We start from the raw sequence: 15,100 nt of genomic DNA on the forward strand, positions 1-15,100 counted from the left end.
CCCAGTTTAAAAGCATGGAGTACTTCCCCCAACATGTGCCCACACAGTTTTCTCAGCATGAGTGGGGAAACCCAGATTTTACACTCAATGGGAGCAGGGAGAAACAACAATATATACCCAGATGGTAGGGTTTGATGGGTCCCTTAGTCAGGAAGGAACTTGAGCCTCTCTCTGAATACAGTGGAACCTTGGTTCTCGAACTTAATCCATTCCGGGAGTCCATTCGACTCCCAAAACCATTCAAAAACCAAGGCGCGGCTTCTGATTGGCATCAGGAGCTTCTTGCACTCAAGCGGAAGCCGCGCCAGACGTTTGGCTTCTGAAAAACATTCGAAAACCAGGACACTTACTTCTGGGTTTTCGGTGCTCGGGAGCCAAATCGTACGAGTACCAAGGCGTTCGAGAACCAAGGTATGACTGTATAGGGAGGTTGCCCCCTACCTTGCACTTTCAGAATCTTGCGTTTGGCTGATACAGCTGTAGCTGAGAATCAGGGAAACTGTGAGGCTTGGCTTGTGTTTGTTTGTGTGTGCGTGTGTGTGGTCTTTAGTTGGTGTCTAGAATGTCTTGGTGTGCATCTGTCAGCCACGCATGAGTGGCCCGTTGTCTTAAGTGTGTGTCTGTGTCCAGGGAAAGGTGGCCAGATCAGAATTTTGTGAAGCAGGGATTATTTTTGAACTGCGGTACCTGAAATAAGAGACGTGTTATATTCTGTCGGAATGTAGGAAGTCTCCTTAGATAAGCTGTGGGAAATGTATCCATCTAGCCCAATACTGGGCGGTATTCAACTAAGTCCTATTCAGAGTCGACCCATCGGAATTAATGAAACTACCGTATTTTTTTCTCTATAAGACTCACTTTTTCCCTCCTTAAAAGTAAGGGGAAATGTGTGTGCGTCTTATGGAGCGAATGCAGGCTGCGCAGCTATCCCAGAAGCCAGAACAGCAAGAGGGATTGCTGCTTTCACTGCGCAGCAGTCCCTCTTGCTGTTCTGACTTCTGAGATTCAGAATATTTTTTTTCTTGTTTTCCTCCTCCAAAAACTAGGTGCGTCTTGTGGTCTGGTGCGTCTTATAGAGCGAAAAATACAGTAAGTTGTGTCCATTAACTTCAGTGAGTCTGTTCTGCATAGGACTGGTGTTGCCGCCCTCTGTCTCCGCAGGCTGGTGGCGCCTCTGCAGGTTCACAGGCAAATGTCGTTTCCGTCACCTACTACCAGATCCTTTTAACTAGAAATGCTGGGACTCAAACCCCAAATACAAAGCATGTGCTGTCATTGAGAGCTATGATATTTCCCCTACTGAAGATAGAGCCATGAAGTTGAAAGTGCACCCGCTGTGTTCAATGGGGCTGTGATATTCTAGGGCAGTGATTCTTAAACTGTGCTGTATCACAGACCACAGTTCTGCTTAGCTTCTTCTTTGAGGACTGCAACATTCTTTTACTGCCACCACGTTGGAGAGAGACCAGTCACTTCACAGGCTTACAAATAAGAAACTTCCTTCTGCAGGGCTAAAAGTAAGAATGGGGTGGGGAGCAATTGTGAACCAGCACAAATCTCTGCACCCCAAGAACATGCCCCATAGAACTGGTGATTGATTCTACAGGCAACGGCCAGTGAAATCTCTACAAGTTTTATAATTGTGCTGTTGCTCAATTTACAAATACAAGAAATGCTGTGAAACAAGACTGTTTTAATTGCTGCAAAAATGCTGTCAGTACAAGAAATGCTGTGAAACAACATAGCCGTAGGACCTTAAATGAATGGTGTGGCATCTCCTAAATAGTATGGTACAAAATGGAGGTCTGCAAGTGATTTCAGAGCACTCACAAATAGGAGTTCAGTGGTCTAACTGCTGCAGATTGTACAGCTCAGTGGAAGGCTGGTCAGCTAGACCTTTTTACAAAGACTTTCAGAGCAAACCTATACTGAGTTTAATGGAGCTCATTCCCAAGTAAGCGGCTATAGGATCACAAACTAGATGAGGGCCATGGTGCTTGGATAGATGCTTATAGATGTACAGTGGTACCTTGGGTTAAGTACTTAATTCATTCTGGAGGTCCGTTCTTAACCTGAAACTGTTCTTAACCTGAAGCACCACTTTAGCTAATGGGGCCGCCGCGCCACCGGAGCACGATTTCTGTTCTTATCCTGAAGCAAAGTTCTTAACCTGAAGCACTATTTCTGGGTTAGCAGAGTCTGTAACCTGAAGCGTATGTAACCTGAGGTACCACTGTATATTTGATATTGAAGGTGTTGATATTCTGGCCTCTGGCTTTCAAAAACGCTGCAGAAAACCCAGCCAACTAGTATTTAGCAATCTCCAAAGGAATTAGAAGATCTCAAGACACTGTGCAGTAAGCAAATTACTAGGGGAGATGAAGATCCTATTCTTCCTAAGATAAGGACTAGGTTTTACTGAAGGCCTGGTCTACACAAGCTACAGAGTTAAGTAGGCTTGAGGATGCAGAATTCTGGGAATGGTACAATGGACTGTATCACTTCAGACTGCAGATGGAGAACATAATTTTTGAATGTTCCCCTACATCAAAAGCTTTCAACACAGCATACTAAGGATTTTTTTTAGGGCTTTGGGAGCATTGACAATGGTGGACAACTGGTGTTCATTGAAGCCCCAGAAAAGCATTCTAGTCAGCAGCGCTAGTCCTTTCCCAGCTCCTTAAGGATGTCTCCTTCCAATGCTGGGCCTGTGTCTTGGGAAAAACGGAGACTAGTGGCCATTTTTGGGTGCTGTGATCTCGTACCATTTTATGCCAAGATCTCTCGAGCGCACACACCCAACACATTTTCAGGGCTGCATTTTGCTCTTCTGCGAGAGCATGAGCCCCAAAATTCACATCTTTTGAACTCTGTGGTCTCGTGCAGATCATGTGACTTGCACAGGAGCATGGCTAGGAAGACATGCATCATGGTTTGGGGAGTCAAGATACTGGAGAGTATGTACTGCTGGACTGTGGAGCACAGTTAAGTAATCACTGTTCCAGAATACGCATTTAGATTTCTTTCCCAGCATCCCAAGGAATATGTGAGGGTTCTAATACATGCTTTTAAACAACATTCCCGCCTCCCCTCCAATGCTCTAGAAGCTTGTATTTTAAAGCAGAAGATGTAAAATGAAAGGTGATGGATCACAACATTGTCTAGGGAAAAAACCTGCAGAACAATGGTGTGCCTTCTGCAGCCCTCCAGGTGTTGTTGGACTCCCAACTCCCATCAGCCCAAGCCAACGTGGTCAATGGGCAGGGATGATGGGAGTTGTAGTCCAGTGAAATCTGGAGAGCCACAGGTGGCCCAGCCATGCTGCTTTCAGATGCTGGGGACTAGAAACAACAACAAAAAGCAAGTTCCACACAGAACGACCCAACACGTACTTATTTATCAGCTTAAAATCATGTTAGCAGGATCCCCAGATGCAGGGAGTATCTGAGAATGCTCAGAGAGCACACCTTCACACAAAAAAGTGGGGGGAGAGGCAGGGCTTTTAACGACGACGGCTAATTGGATTCAGTTTGCTACTCTAACCAGGTCTCTGTTAGGTCAGGTTTGGCCCCTGTGCCACAGCGGCTCTGAAGAAGTAACAAAATGGTGAACGGCTGGCCACCTTCGTCCAAAGCGTGTTCGCACCCCTAACAGTGCCCTTCTCCTTTTCAGTGCTGAGTGTTGGGGAAGGAGGCTTCTGGGAGGGACAGGTAAAGGGCCGTGTGGGCTGGTTCCCATCGGACTGCGTGGAGGAAGTACCCAATAAATCACAGGAAGGGAAGCAAGGTAGGTGCTCCAAACTGCCCTCTAGCCCCTTTCTCTCCTATATATATATATACACACACAAGTACATATAGATTATCTAGATCTACACACACACACACACACACACTTATGTAGCCAAAATAGCACCATCCATGTATAAGAGGGAGTTATCAGCAGTCTTGGGGGAAGCCCAAGCTTTGTAGAAGTGCAAAAAATCAAAACAAAACGGTTTTAGGAGAGAGGAACCCCCAAGTAAGGGGGAAATCTCAAAGCAGCTTAGTGAGGACTGAGCACGCTGTTTGGGCACAGGATGCTGACTGGCTGTTGGGGGGAAGGAAAGCAGGAGACTAGGGAGAATGGAAAGGGAAGGAATATTTAGTGTTTTGTTGGAAGACGCCCAGAGTGGCTGGGGAAACCCAGACAGATGGGTGGGGTATAAATAATAAATTTTTTATTATTATTATTATTATTATTATTATTATTATTATTATTATTGAAAGAAGGCATGTCTGACAGGCTGGCTGGCTGGGCACCCACATAGTTTGTGCTTGGCTAAAAGTGCCTCTCTACCTTATCAGCCCTACTCGACAACTTCAAAAGTGGGGAGACACTTTCAGCACTTTTGGGGGGGTGGGGGACGTGGAGAAATTGTTAAGCGTTTGCGCTGCGCAGAAGGAGACATAGGATTGTAGTCAGTTAACTTTTACTCAGAGTAGACATGTTGAAAGTGATGGTCGTGGCTAACTTAGGTCCGTTAATTCCAATGGCTAAAATTTTATTTCAGTGGGTAAAAATGTGACTACAACCCATGCATTTAATATCCAGTAGCTAAGGCTTCTTCCTCCCCTCCTCTTCCATGTTTCAGAAATGAGTTTTGTTACTGTGGCAGGTACAGGGAGCTATCTTTGCTTGCTTAAGGGTCATTTCCCCTACAAAAAGCCCCCCACACCATGCCCCTGTGGAAGAATGCTATTAAATTGTTGTGAGGTAATTTGGCTGTCCTCAATAGGGGCTTTATCATGCCCTTTCATCTTCTATCCCTACACCTTTTTAGCTTTTAGCATTAATCACTATGGGATGATGACATTTCCATATATTTCAAGGAAGAACACGTTGGCCCCCTTTTGACATTACTGTCCTCCTCACTTCCATGTGAAACCCATATGGAGGGAAGAAGCCAGAAAATGGAGGGACAGCCAAAATAAAAGTAAAGTAGGCAACAGTCTTCGGTTTAAATTCTGCCCCCGCCTCCTCCATCGCAGATTTTCTTTTCAAAAAGAAAAGAGCATTTATTATTATTATTTTAAAGCATGGAATTGAAGCGCCATCACCAGCAGCAACAGTGTACTGCTCCTTCCACGCACACTTGTCCCCAGATTTTCACCGCTAGAGACTTTTCCACCTTCTATCTTCTATCACTCTTTACAACATGAGTGTCCCTTCAAGTGTTATTCAACTCCAGCTCCCATCAGCCTCAGGCAGCATGGCCAATGGTCAGTGGGTGATTGAACTTGAAGTCCAATAACACATAGGTAAAGGTAAAGGGGTAAAGGGACCCCTGGCCATTAGGTCCAGTCATGGCCGACTCTGGGGTTGCGGCGCTCATCTCGCTTTATTGACCGAGGGAGCCAGCTTCAGCTTCCGACCAGCATGACTAAGCCGCTTCTGGTGAACCAGAGCAGCACACGGAAATGCCGTTTACCTTCCCGCCGGAGCGGTACCTATTTATCTACTTGCACTTTGACGTGCTTTCGAACTGCTAGGTTGGCAGGAGCAGGGACCGAGCAACAGGAGCTCACCCCGTCGCGGGGATTTGAACCGCCGACCTTCTGATCGGCAAGCCCTAAGCTCTGTGGTTTAACCCACAGCGCCACCCACGTCCCTGCCAATAACACATGGAGGGCCCTAATTTCCTCACGCCTGGTCTTCATGTTCATCATGCAATTTAATTGTGACCAAACTCTAGGAAGTGAAGACCACCACACTTTAAAAAAGTGGCCATATTTTCTTCCTGTCACATGCTGTTCCCCATTTTCAAAACGAAATACAGGGACAGTAGACTGATTTTCACAGCATGACCATGCATGAGGGCTCCTGGACATGAGATGGTGCCCACTTTGCTTCTTCCCTGTTGTTCTGCTGCTGCACTAAACCATGGTTTGACTTAGCATGACCTCTGAGCCATTAACTCTCCTGGACAAACCCATGGGACAAATCTTGGTTACAGCTTGTGGTTAGTCTCACCATGAACCTAGGTTTGGACAACATGCTAAGCCCGAGGCATGGCTTAACTCAGCAGCAGAACAATCGGGCAGGAGCAAAGTAGCCACAATTTCCACTACATCATGTTTCGGTTTAACATGATGTGCGAATCAGACCATAGCACATTTACAACAATGCTCCTATACTCACAACCCTTCATGCACACACACACGTTGCACATTGTTGGAAACTTTGCTGGCTGGCTGCGTTATTTTTTTGCTGCCATCAGCTGCCCACGTTGGCTTCTAAAGAAGGGGGTGTGAGTAACCGGATTGGTAAACTGGCTGCAACTGGTTCCCTTTTTGTAAACACAAGATTATTTAATGAGACAGTTCAATCTCATTGGATCTGTATGTGCCCACTACAAAATAGTTACAATCAGTGCTTTTTTTCTGGGGGTACTCACGAGTACGCAGTACTGGCACCTTTTTTGTTTTCAAATGTTAAACACGTGGCACTTACTTTAGCAATTTCATGGTGAGTACCAGCACCTTGATAATAACACTGGTTGCAACTCAAAACACATCTGGCAATATTTAGTATCTCGATAGGCAGTTAGGCAGGGCCTCGAGGGGAACTGGTAGGCTGGCATTCTTTGTTTATAGACAACTGAGACAGATTTAACCTAGTCACAGGCTAAATCTGATGAATGCGATTTAAGCACATTCTCCCAGACAGAATTGTCCTACAATATGTTGTTACTACGCCTAACAGTTCAAAATGAGCCTCACCAGATGCAATGTGCGAAATAGCAGCCTGCGCACTAGATGGTGCCTTCATCATTACTCGAAAGAAGAGGCAATTCCCTGCTCAAAAGAGTGGCGGGGGGGGGGCGGTAAAGTGTCAATAAGGACATTTATGTTCAAATGTATTTTTATACATATGAACTACCCTTCATCTTCATAGGTGCAAGGGTATGTACAAGTGATGCGACTAAACTAGTCATACCCAGATAAATGCAATACCCTCTTCCAAGGAGACCAAACACATTTTAAAGCAGTTAAAGCAATAGAACGGACTAACAGCAATCACCTGTACTTAAAGTGCCCAGGCAAATACAAAGGTTTTACTCTGGTGCCAAAAGAATTGTAGTGTTGGCACCAGTCATAAAGTATCATTATCATTATTATTAATTTTGTAAGTAAGACCGCAAACCTAACTAGCCTGCACAGTTTTTTACTACCTTGCTGGGGCATGGCAGAGGCGGGCCGGAGAGATCCAGCCTTCCTGCAGCAGCCCAATACATTTGTATGCAGGGTCCAAGTAGGGGGTTTCCCTCCCGTAGCTGCCTGTTTGGTTTCTATGATGGGTGCAGAGGAGGAATGGTCCATCCGTAAGGCAGACTGAGATAGCTACCTCTGAAGGCAGAATCCATGGGAGACCTCCTCTACCACAACCAGAGATGTAAGGAGAAGCATCTGCATTAGCTTCCGGTTTTTGGAGCGTCATCAGAGACCTCTGCGCAGTTCCGCTGGGTTCTCACGAGATCTCACCGCAACCTGGAGGCTACAACCTGTGGCGGGGGCAGCAAAGGAGGTTGCGTGGCAAATGCACAGGGCGGCACCTTCTCCTCTCGCCTCAGGCGGCAAAATGGAATGGGCTACCCCTGGGATGGAGCACTCCACCAGCTCACTCGCTTGCCTGCATGGGAGTCCTTGTCACCAGTGACTACCAGTCATTGTAGATCCAAAGCGATATTACTACTAACTACAACACAGTTGTACCTTGGAAGTTGAACAGAATCTGGGAGTCCGTTTGTCTTCCAAAACGTTCAGAAACCAAATGTTTGGAAGCTCCTGCAGCCAATCGGAAGCCGCAGAAGCCCTGTTGGACATTCAGCTTCCCAAAATAGTTTGCAAACCGGAACAATCGCTTCTGGGTTTGCGGCGTTCGGGAGCCAAAAGCTTTGAGAACTAAACTGTTTGAAAACCAAGGTATGACTGTAATAACATGCCACCAGTGTACATATGTGCACATGTGTGTGCTAAGGACAACTGTAAAAGGCAACCTCACCCACAAAAATTGGGGCTGTATTTTACTAGGGACAAATGCCAGACAATAATGGCTGCCCCTGGAAAATAGGGACGCATGCAGTCAGCTACCCTTTGGCTCCTTCCCCCTCTTCTCTATGGTTGACACACTAATAGCTCCCCCTTTCTGACTGCCTCCCCCCCTTTGGACATGCCACCAGCTGCGCTGAGCTTGTGCTGCCACTCACTGGCTGCCAGAGGAACCAGCAGGAAGGACAGGAGGTCCCAAAGTTAAGAAGGAAGATGCTGTCTGTGTACCAAGTGCCCTTCTGCAACCCTAATCCCCACGCCTTCTCTGCTTTGCTTTACAGAGAGCCGCAGTGACAAAGCCAAGCGACTCTTCAGGCACTACACGGTTGGCTCCTACGACAGTTTTGATGCCCCCAGGTGAGTGGACGGTGATCCCAAGAGGTTAGGCAATCTGTGGTTGTGTGCAAGGTGGCATTGTGTTGAAATGTGACCGTGCAAAGGTGCACAGAGTTTAAGTGGATTAACGGCATAAAGGCCACCCTTTCTGGTGACATCTTACTCATATCCAAATATAATCAGTTTCTGTGTGTTGTTCTTTAGACTCATGAAAACCCATACACTACCTCCAGTCCAAACAGCGAAGTTTTCTGATTTTTGTGAGTGAAATTCTAGGGCAGCCTCTCTATCTATGCTTGCAGCATCAAATCAATAAGCCGTGAAATGCATGCGCAGCTTGCCTGTGAACACAGCCCCTTGCTGCCTCTTTGCGCATGTGGTGAAACAAACCGGAAAGTCACAGTTAAGCATAGCTTCCTATCATGTGAAAGCCAAGACAAATATGATGAACAGCTTCCAAACAAGCAAGGGTGCAGTTCAAAATCGGTGTCTGAATCCTGTCTACTTTGGGATTTTGCATAACAGGGAGCTATGAGTAACTCATGCTTCCTGGCTTGTTTTACTGCTCATGTAAAGAGAGGTAGCAAGGGATATGCTTTTGCATATCTTGGATTATTAAGCCAAGATCTGATCATGCAAATGTGGCTGTTGGGTCAGAAATAGGGCAAAAAACCCAAAGGATTTCAAGCTAGTCGAGAGAAAAAAAGCTAATTTCAAAACTGTTGAAGGGGCAATCTTTTTTTGCAATGTTGCGGACAGTGGCTATAAGAGGGAATTATAACTAATTAACAAGTTGCTACTGATTATTAATTAACTAACCTTAACTTTTGGAAACATAAACTAATTTAACTTGCTCTTTGTGTTGTGGAAGCAAAGTATCCATGAGTTCAAGACAACTGGATATATTTATTAGGGATATCATGTGATTTTTCTGTTCTGTGGGCTTCAAGCCCTTCCAGACAAGAGCATCTCTGGAAATTTAGGTTGATGCAATTAAAGTGGATTTAAGCACTCTGTTGCCCCAGCACAACAAATCCACTTTGAAAAAGAAACAGACTTTTTCCGCCTAGGAGAGTGGCAAGGAAACGCATTGGAAAGTGTGAGGTGAACATGTGATTCACAGAGGTGCGTAAACATCCTGCAGACTGATCAGAACAAATACCTGTACTCAAAACAGACCAGATATAATCTAACTTCTATATAAGATTTGTGAAAGCAAATCAAGATGAACACTCAATAAATAGGTCATCTGCAGAAGAAGAAGAAGAAGAAGAAGAAGAAGAAGAAGAAGAAGAAGAAGAAGAAGAAGAAGAACTACTTTTAGGAAGGCTTAGTGAGATTTCAACCTATGCTCAGTCACCTGAGAGCAAGCCCTGTTGAACACAGTGGGACTTCAGAGTAATAGGGCATGGGATTGCTCTGTGAATAGGATTTGCTTCATACTTGGTATATAACTGTGTTTGGGAGTTGAGAAGGAACAGGTATCAATCTGCTTATTACGTTCCTCTGTAGCATGTGGTTTGGCTCATTTGCTTGAGTCACATAGCGATGTGCTCAACAGGCATTAGGGTGTGATGAGTTCGGTTTACTCTGGCTGACTGCTTATGGCAGTGATGGCCAAACTTGGCCCTCTAGATGTTTTGGGACTACAACTCCCATCATCCCTAGCTAAGAGGACCAGTGGTCAGGGATGATGGGAATTGTAGTCCCAAAACAGCTGGAGGACCAAGTTTGCCATCACTGGCTTACAGCATTCAGGAGTCTGAATTATTGAGAGTAAAGAGGGAGCACACAGGAGGGGCACGAGTGCATGTAATAAGAATGGATTGGATGGTTGTCTCATCCTTTGCAGCCTGGTGGTTCTGTCAGGAGTCTTTGAAGGCTTCGCTGTGATTTCAGGTTAAAAGGTGGGATATGATAAAGTGGGAACCTCGTGACAAAGAAGATGAGAAGGAGTTGTTTGACAGTAGAACGGTCTCCCATGGGAGGTTGTGGACTCTCCTTCCCTTGGGGTTTTTAAGCAGAGGTTGGATGGCCAACTGTGATGGATGCTTTGGCTGAGATTCATGCAGTGGCGTAGCGTGGGGGGTGCAGGGGGGGCCGGCCGCACCGGGCGCAACATCTGGGGGGGGGGCGCTCGCACTTGCAGCTCTCTGCCCCTACCTGGCTCACTCACTCTCTCTCACTGCAGTGCTGGCTGTGCGAGTCCGATCCGAGCCACCGGGTCGCCGCCCACTGTGGAGGGGGGGTGCCAGGCGTGCGGTGCGGTGCGGAGAGAGAGCGAGGGACTATCTGGGGGAGGGACAGTGCAGCGGGGGGGGGCGCAAATTACTTGCCTTGCCCCGGGTGCTGACAACCCACACTACGCCACTGGATTCATGCCTTGCTTGGGGTTGGACTAGATGATCCTTGGGATCCCTTCCAACTCCACAATTCTACGATTCTATGACTGCTTTCTACACACAAGTTTAAGGGGCAGTCATGTTTGTCTGCTGCAGTAATGAAGAGTACTGTGGCACTTTAAAACACCAGTTCAAGGGCTTGTGATCCGCTGCCACCCCAAAGTCCCTCTCCCAAATTTTGGTGACGGCAGCAAAAAGAAAAACCAAATGAAGCAGAGACAAAGCTGGAATGGGAGGGAACCCCACACACAGATGTGGATGGAAATTACCTCCTCCCCACTCATCAGATTGATAATTTAATTAGCAAAAAACAGTAAGACCCCTACTGCATGAATCACCTGAGAATTGCTATGGATTCATAGAATTGACATTGGAAGGGACACTGAGGATCATCTGGTCCAACTCTCTGCAATGCAGGAATTTGCAGCTGTCCCATGCAGGGTTCGAACCTGCAACCTTGGCGTTACCAGTGCCTCGCTCTAACCAACTGAGCTATCCAGGCTGTTTAGTGTGCATGTGAGAGATTGTGGGGTAGCCGCACCCCTTTGGGCCAAACCCAGTGCTGTTACTTGGCCCCTGGAGGATTGGCCAAGATGAATGGGGCCCTAAAGCCAAACAGGGTTAGCTTTAAAGACCGTCAGATTTATTATGACACAGACTTTAGGTGGACGAGAATCCACTTCATTCAAGGCAGCAAGCCCTAAGTGACTGTGATTAAAGGTTTTGTTTCCTGATTCCCATTGGACGGTTAAGCTGATTTTGCTTTACCTGCCTTGGCTTGAAACATGTTGGATTATGGGTAACGTGTGCATGCCTGTCAAATAGAATAACATTTACTAAGAAACTGCTGAGGCCCCGTATGGATGGAAAGAATGCATTAGAAAGCCCGGAGTAGCATACATGTATTCCCATAATGGATAACAATGTCTTTTTAAGTTATAATAATTTTTATTAGTGGTAGTACTAGTAGCGGTGAGAGTGGTAGAAAGCATATTTCTGTGGCTAGATGCCTTACGGTTGGAGAAGGGAAAAAACAAAAGACTTCCCAGAAGCTAAAAATCTAAAGGATTTTCCTTTTTTTCTTTTGTACTCCCCAAGTCAAATTGTAATCCAGTACTTATCTGCAATGCTTTTTTTCTAGAAAAATATGTGCCAGTACTCACCAGGAAGTTGTTAAATGCCACACTTTTTAACAACAGCAACAGCAACAACAACAAAAAGAGATGCCAGTACTGCATACCCTTGAGGATCCCCCTGAAAAAAGCACTGCTTATCTGTAACTATAAGCATCTGGTCAGGATGCTAGATCAAGTGGGCCACTGACCTGATTGACGCGGTTGGAGCTGTGGTCTAAACCACGGATCCTCTTGGGCTTGCCAATCAGAAGGTCGGCGGTTCAAATCTCCGCAATGTGGTGAGCTCCCATTGCTCTGTCCCAGCTCCTGCCAACCTAGCAGTTTGAAAGCACACCAGTGCAAGTAGATAAATAGGTACCACTGTGGCAGGAAGGTAAACGGTGTTTCTGTGCGCTCTGTTTTCCATCATGGTGTCCCGTTGCGCCAGAAGCGGTTTAGTCATGCTGGCCACATGACCCGGAAACCTGTCTGTGGACAAACGCCTTGGCCTGAAAGCGAGATGAGTGCTGCAACCCCATAGTCACTTTTGACTGGGCTTAACCATCCAGGGCTCCTTCACGTTTTTACTTTGGCCTGATCCAGCAAACCTGTTTTATGATATGACATGATAACATTTATTTTATTTTATATTCAGAAAGAGAGACTACTGCTTTGCCATGCTCAAAACACTCGCTTAGATCATCTCAGCGGTCTTTACATCAACCCAGTAATGTAGACACTAATGTACTATCCTTGCATTAAAAAGGTAAAGGTAAAGGGACCCCTGACCATTAGGTCCAGTTGTGACCGACTCTGGGGTTGCGGCGCTCATCTCGCTTTATTGGCCGAGGGAGCCGGCGTACAGTTTCCGGGTCATGTGGCCAGCATCACTAAGCCGCTTCTGGCAAACCAGAGCAGGACATGGAAACACCGTTTACATTCCCACCGGAGCGATGCCTATTTATCTACTTGCACTTTGACATGCTTTGGAACTGCTAGGTTGGCAGGAGCAGGGACCGAGCAACAGGAGCTCACCCCGTCGTGGGGATTCGAACCGCCGACCTTCTGATTGGCAAGTCCTAAGCTCTGTGGTTTAACCCACAGCGCCACACTTGCATCCTGCCCCTCCTTCAGGGAGCTCAGAGCAGCATACAATATCATCCTATGCACACATTTTGCCCTTCTAACAACCTTGTGAGGCAGGCCAGTCACCAGGCCACACATCCCATAAGACTCATGAAGCAGGTCTGCCTCCTCAGGCCTAGTGTGATGCTCTAACCACTATGTAGCACCAACTGTCCTGGTGGCTCGCCAATGGGCCAAACTAAATGTGGTGGCAGATCTGTGTGTCTAAACCTGGATCTGCTACAATCACATAAATGGAACTGTTGGAGGGGCTGATTTAAGGAAGAAAAGTGGCATGGGAATGAGGAGAGCTAGCCCTCCGCCACTGCTGCAGATTACTTCCTTGAACCCCTCTGTACTCACTAGGGATGGATGAATCTGTCAATTTTGGTTTCCCCCATTTTCCTGTCTTCAGTTCTCCACCTTTCTGCAGCAGCATGAAAATCCGTCAGCATTTAGCGGAAGCATTTCCCGAAACACTTTCCCATGCAGTTTCCTCCAATGTACACTGTTTGCAAGCGACTTCCCCTAATATAATGCATCTTTGTATGCTCTTTTCACCAATGCATGATTTTCTTGCACACATTTCACCTTTAAAATACAATTTTTTGTAGACGTTATTTGTCTGGGGAACTGCACCACACAGTTTAGAGAAGTGCAGATTTTGAAGGGTAGCTGTGTTTCAGTCCTCATATGTTTCAGGAATTGGGGAGCTTCATAATGAAACGTGAGCTGAACTTCATTTCTCCTATGCACCCATGCACTCCTTTTCCTTCTTAAACCTCCCCAGTTACGGCAGGTACAGATTTTGAACACCCCGATCTGCTAATGTCGCATCTACTTTGCCTCAGCTGCTGATTTAGGCAGATGCAGCTACTCTTGTTACATCTGGTGGCAACAATATAAAGCAACTTGTCCTGGTTCTGCTTTTGACATATGCAGAAAACTCGGCTACTTCAGGTTTTCAGCTTTGTTAGGCACAAAACCCTGTGCCAGCCACAAAGCTGGAGGACCAGGCAGTTTCAGCTCCTAAAATAAGCAGAAAGGCCTCTCTTTGCCTCTAAGTAAAGGGTGGGAAATCTGTGGCCCTCCAGCTGACATCTGTCCCAGCCACCGTAACCAATGGTCTGGGATAATGGGAGTTGTTGTCTAAACCGGGGCCAGCCCAAGACATTTCAGCACCTGAAATGGCCTTCCCTCACTACCCACCCGGAAAGAAGGGGGTCAGGGAAGATCTACATCAGGGACAATGAGGGAGGGGGATAGAATGATTGATGTTGAGATCTGCCGCCCCGGTGGACCCTGCCGCATGAGGCTGCCATCTCACCTCGCCTCACAGGTGGGCCGGCCCTGCGTCCAGCGACATTGTGAAGGCCTCAGGTTCCCCACCCCTGCCTCCCATAAATGCGCAAGTTACCACTGGTTGGGCCACTGGCAAAATATCTCTGAGCTTCTGTCTCCTACATCTGGAGGAGGAGGAGCCCAATTTTTCAGCTCTCTTATTAGACTAATTATGGTAGCACCCACCACTTCCAGATCGAGTTACATGAATCATTTACTTGGCACTTACATTGCACAATGTGCTTTATTATCTTTACCTTGATTAGCCTCTCAAGAAGCCTGGGAGATAGATGGGGGACTGAGACCGTGCCACTTGCCCAGGGTCATCCTGTGGAGTGGGCTTTCTCGGCCTAAGGCTGCATTCACAGCACATTACTTCCTCCCCACCCCCCATCCCAGAAGAATCCTGCAGGCTGCAGTTTGCTAAGGGAGCTGGGAATCGTAGCTCTGTGAGGGGGAACTATGGTTCCCAGGATTTTTTTTGCCGGGGGGCTGGGGAGGGAAGCCACATGTTATAAATGTATGGTGTAGACACAGCCCATGTCCATGTTCCATATTCTGCCAGACTGAGTCTGCAATCCTCTCATTCAGAGGCTTTTGCCGTTAAATGCAGCCTAAAAATATTGTAAATGCACTACAGTGGTGCCTCGGGTGAAGTACTTAATTCGTTCCGGAGGTCCATACTTAACCTGAA

At 46.7% G+C, this 15,100-nt stretch overlaps 1 protein-coding gene across 7 annotated transcripts in view; it reads left to right on the top strand.

Annotated features, from left to right (window-relative positions):
- Positions 1–15,100, top strand: part of SHANK1 (SH3 and multiple ankyrin repeat domains 1) — a 103,989-nt gene that overhangs the window by 54,223 nt on the left and 34,666 nt on the right. For 6 of the 7 annotated variants that reach the window (XR_014504121.1, XR_014504122.1, XM_083408087.1 and 3 more), the window contains 2 exons: positions 3,673–3,786; positions 8,369–8,444. Coding sequence is in view for 5 of the 7 variants with exons in the window: in XM_083408087.1 (XP_083264213.1) it covers positions 3,673–3,786; positions 8,369–8,444 (190 nt within the window). In the remaining 2 variants the exon portion in view is untranslated. The remainder of the gene's footprint in view (positions 1–3,672; positions 3,787–8,368; positions 8,445–15,100) is intronic. The other variant, XM_083408089.1, reaches the window with a different exon arrangement.

This window comes from Podarcis tiliguerta (genome assembly GCF_965153285.1).
Source record: "Podarcis tiliguerta genome assembly, chromosome: 13".
NCBI lineage: Eukaryota > Metazoa > Chordata > Lepidosauria > Squamata > Lacertidae > Podarcis > Podarcis tiliguerta.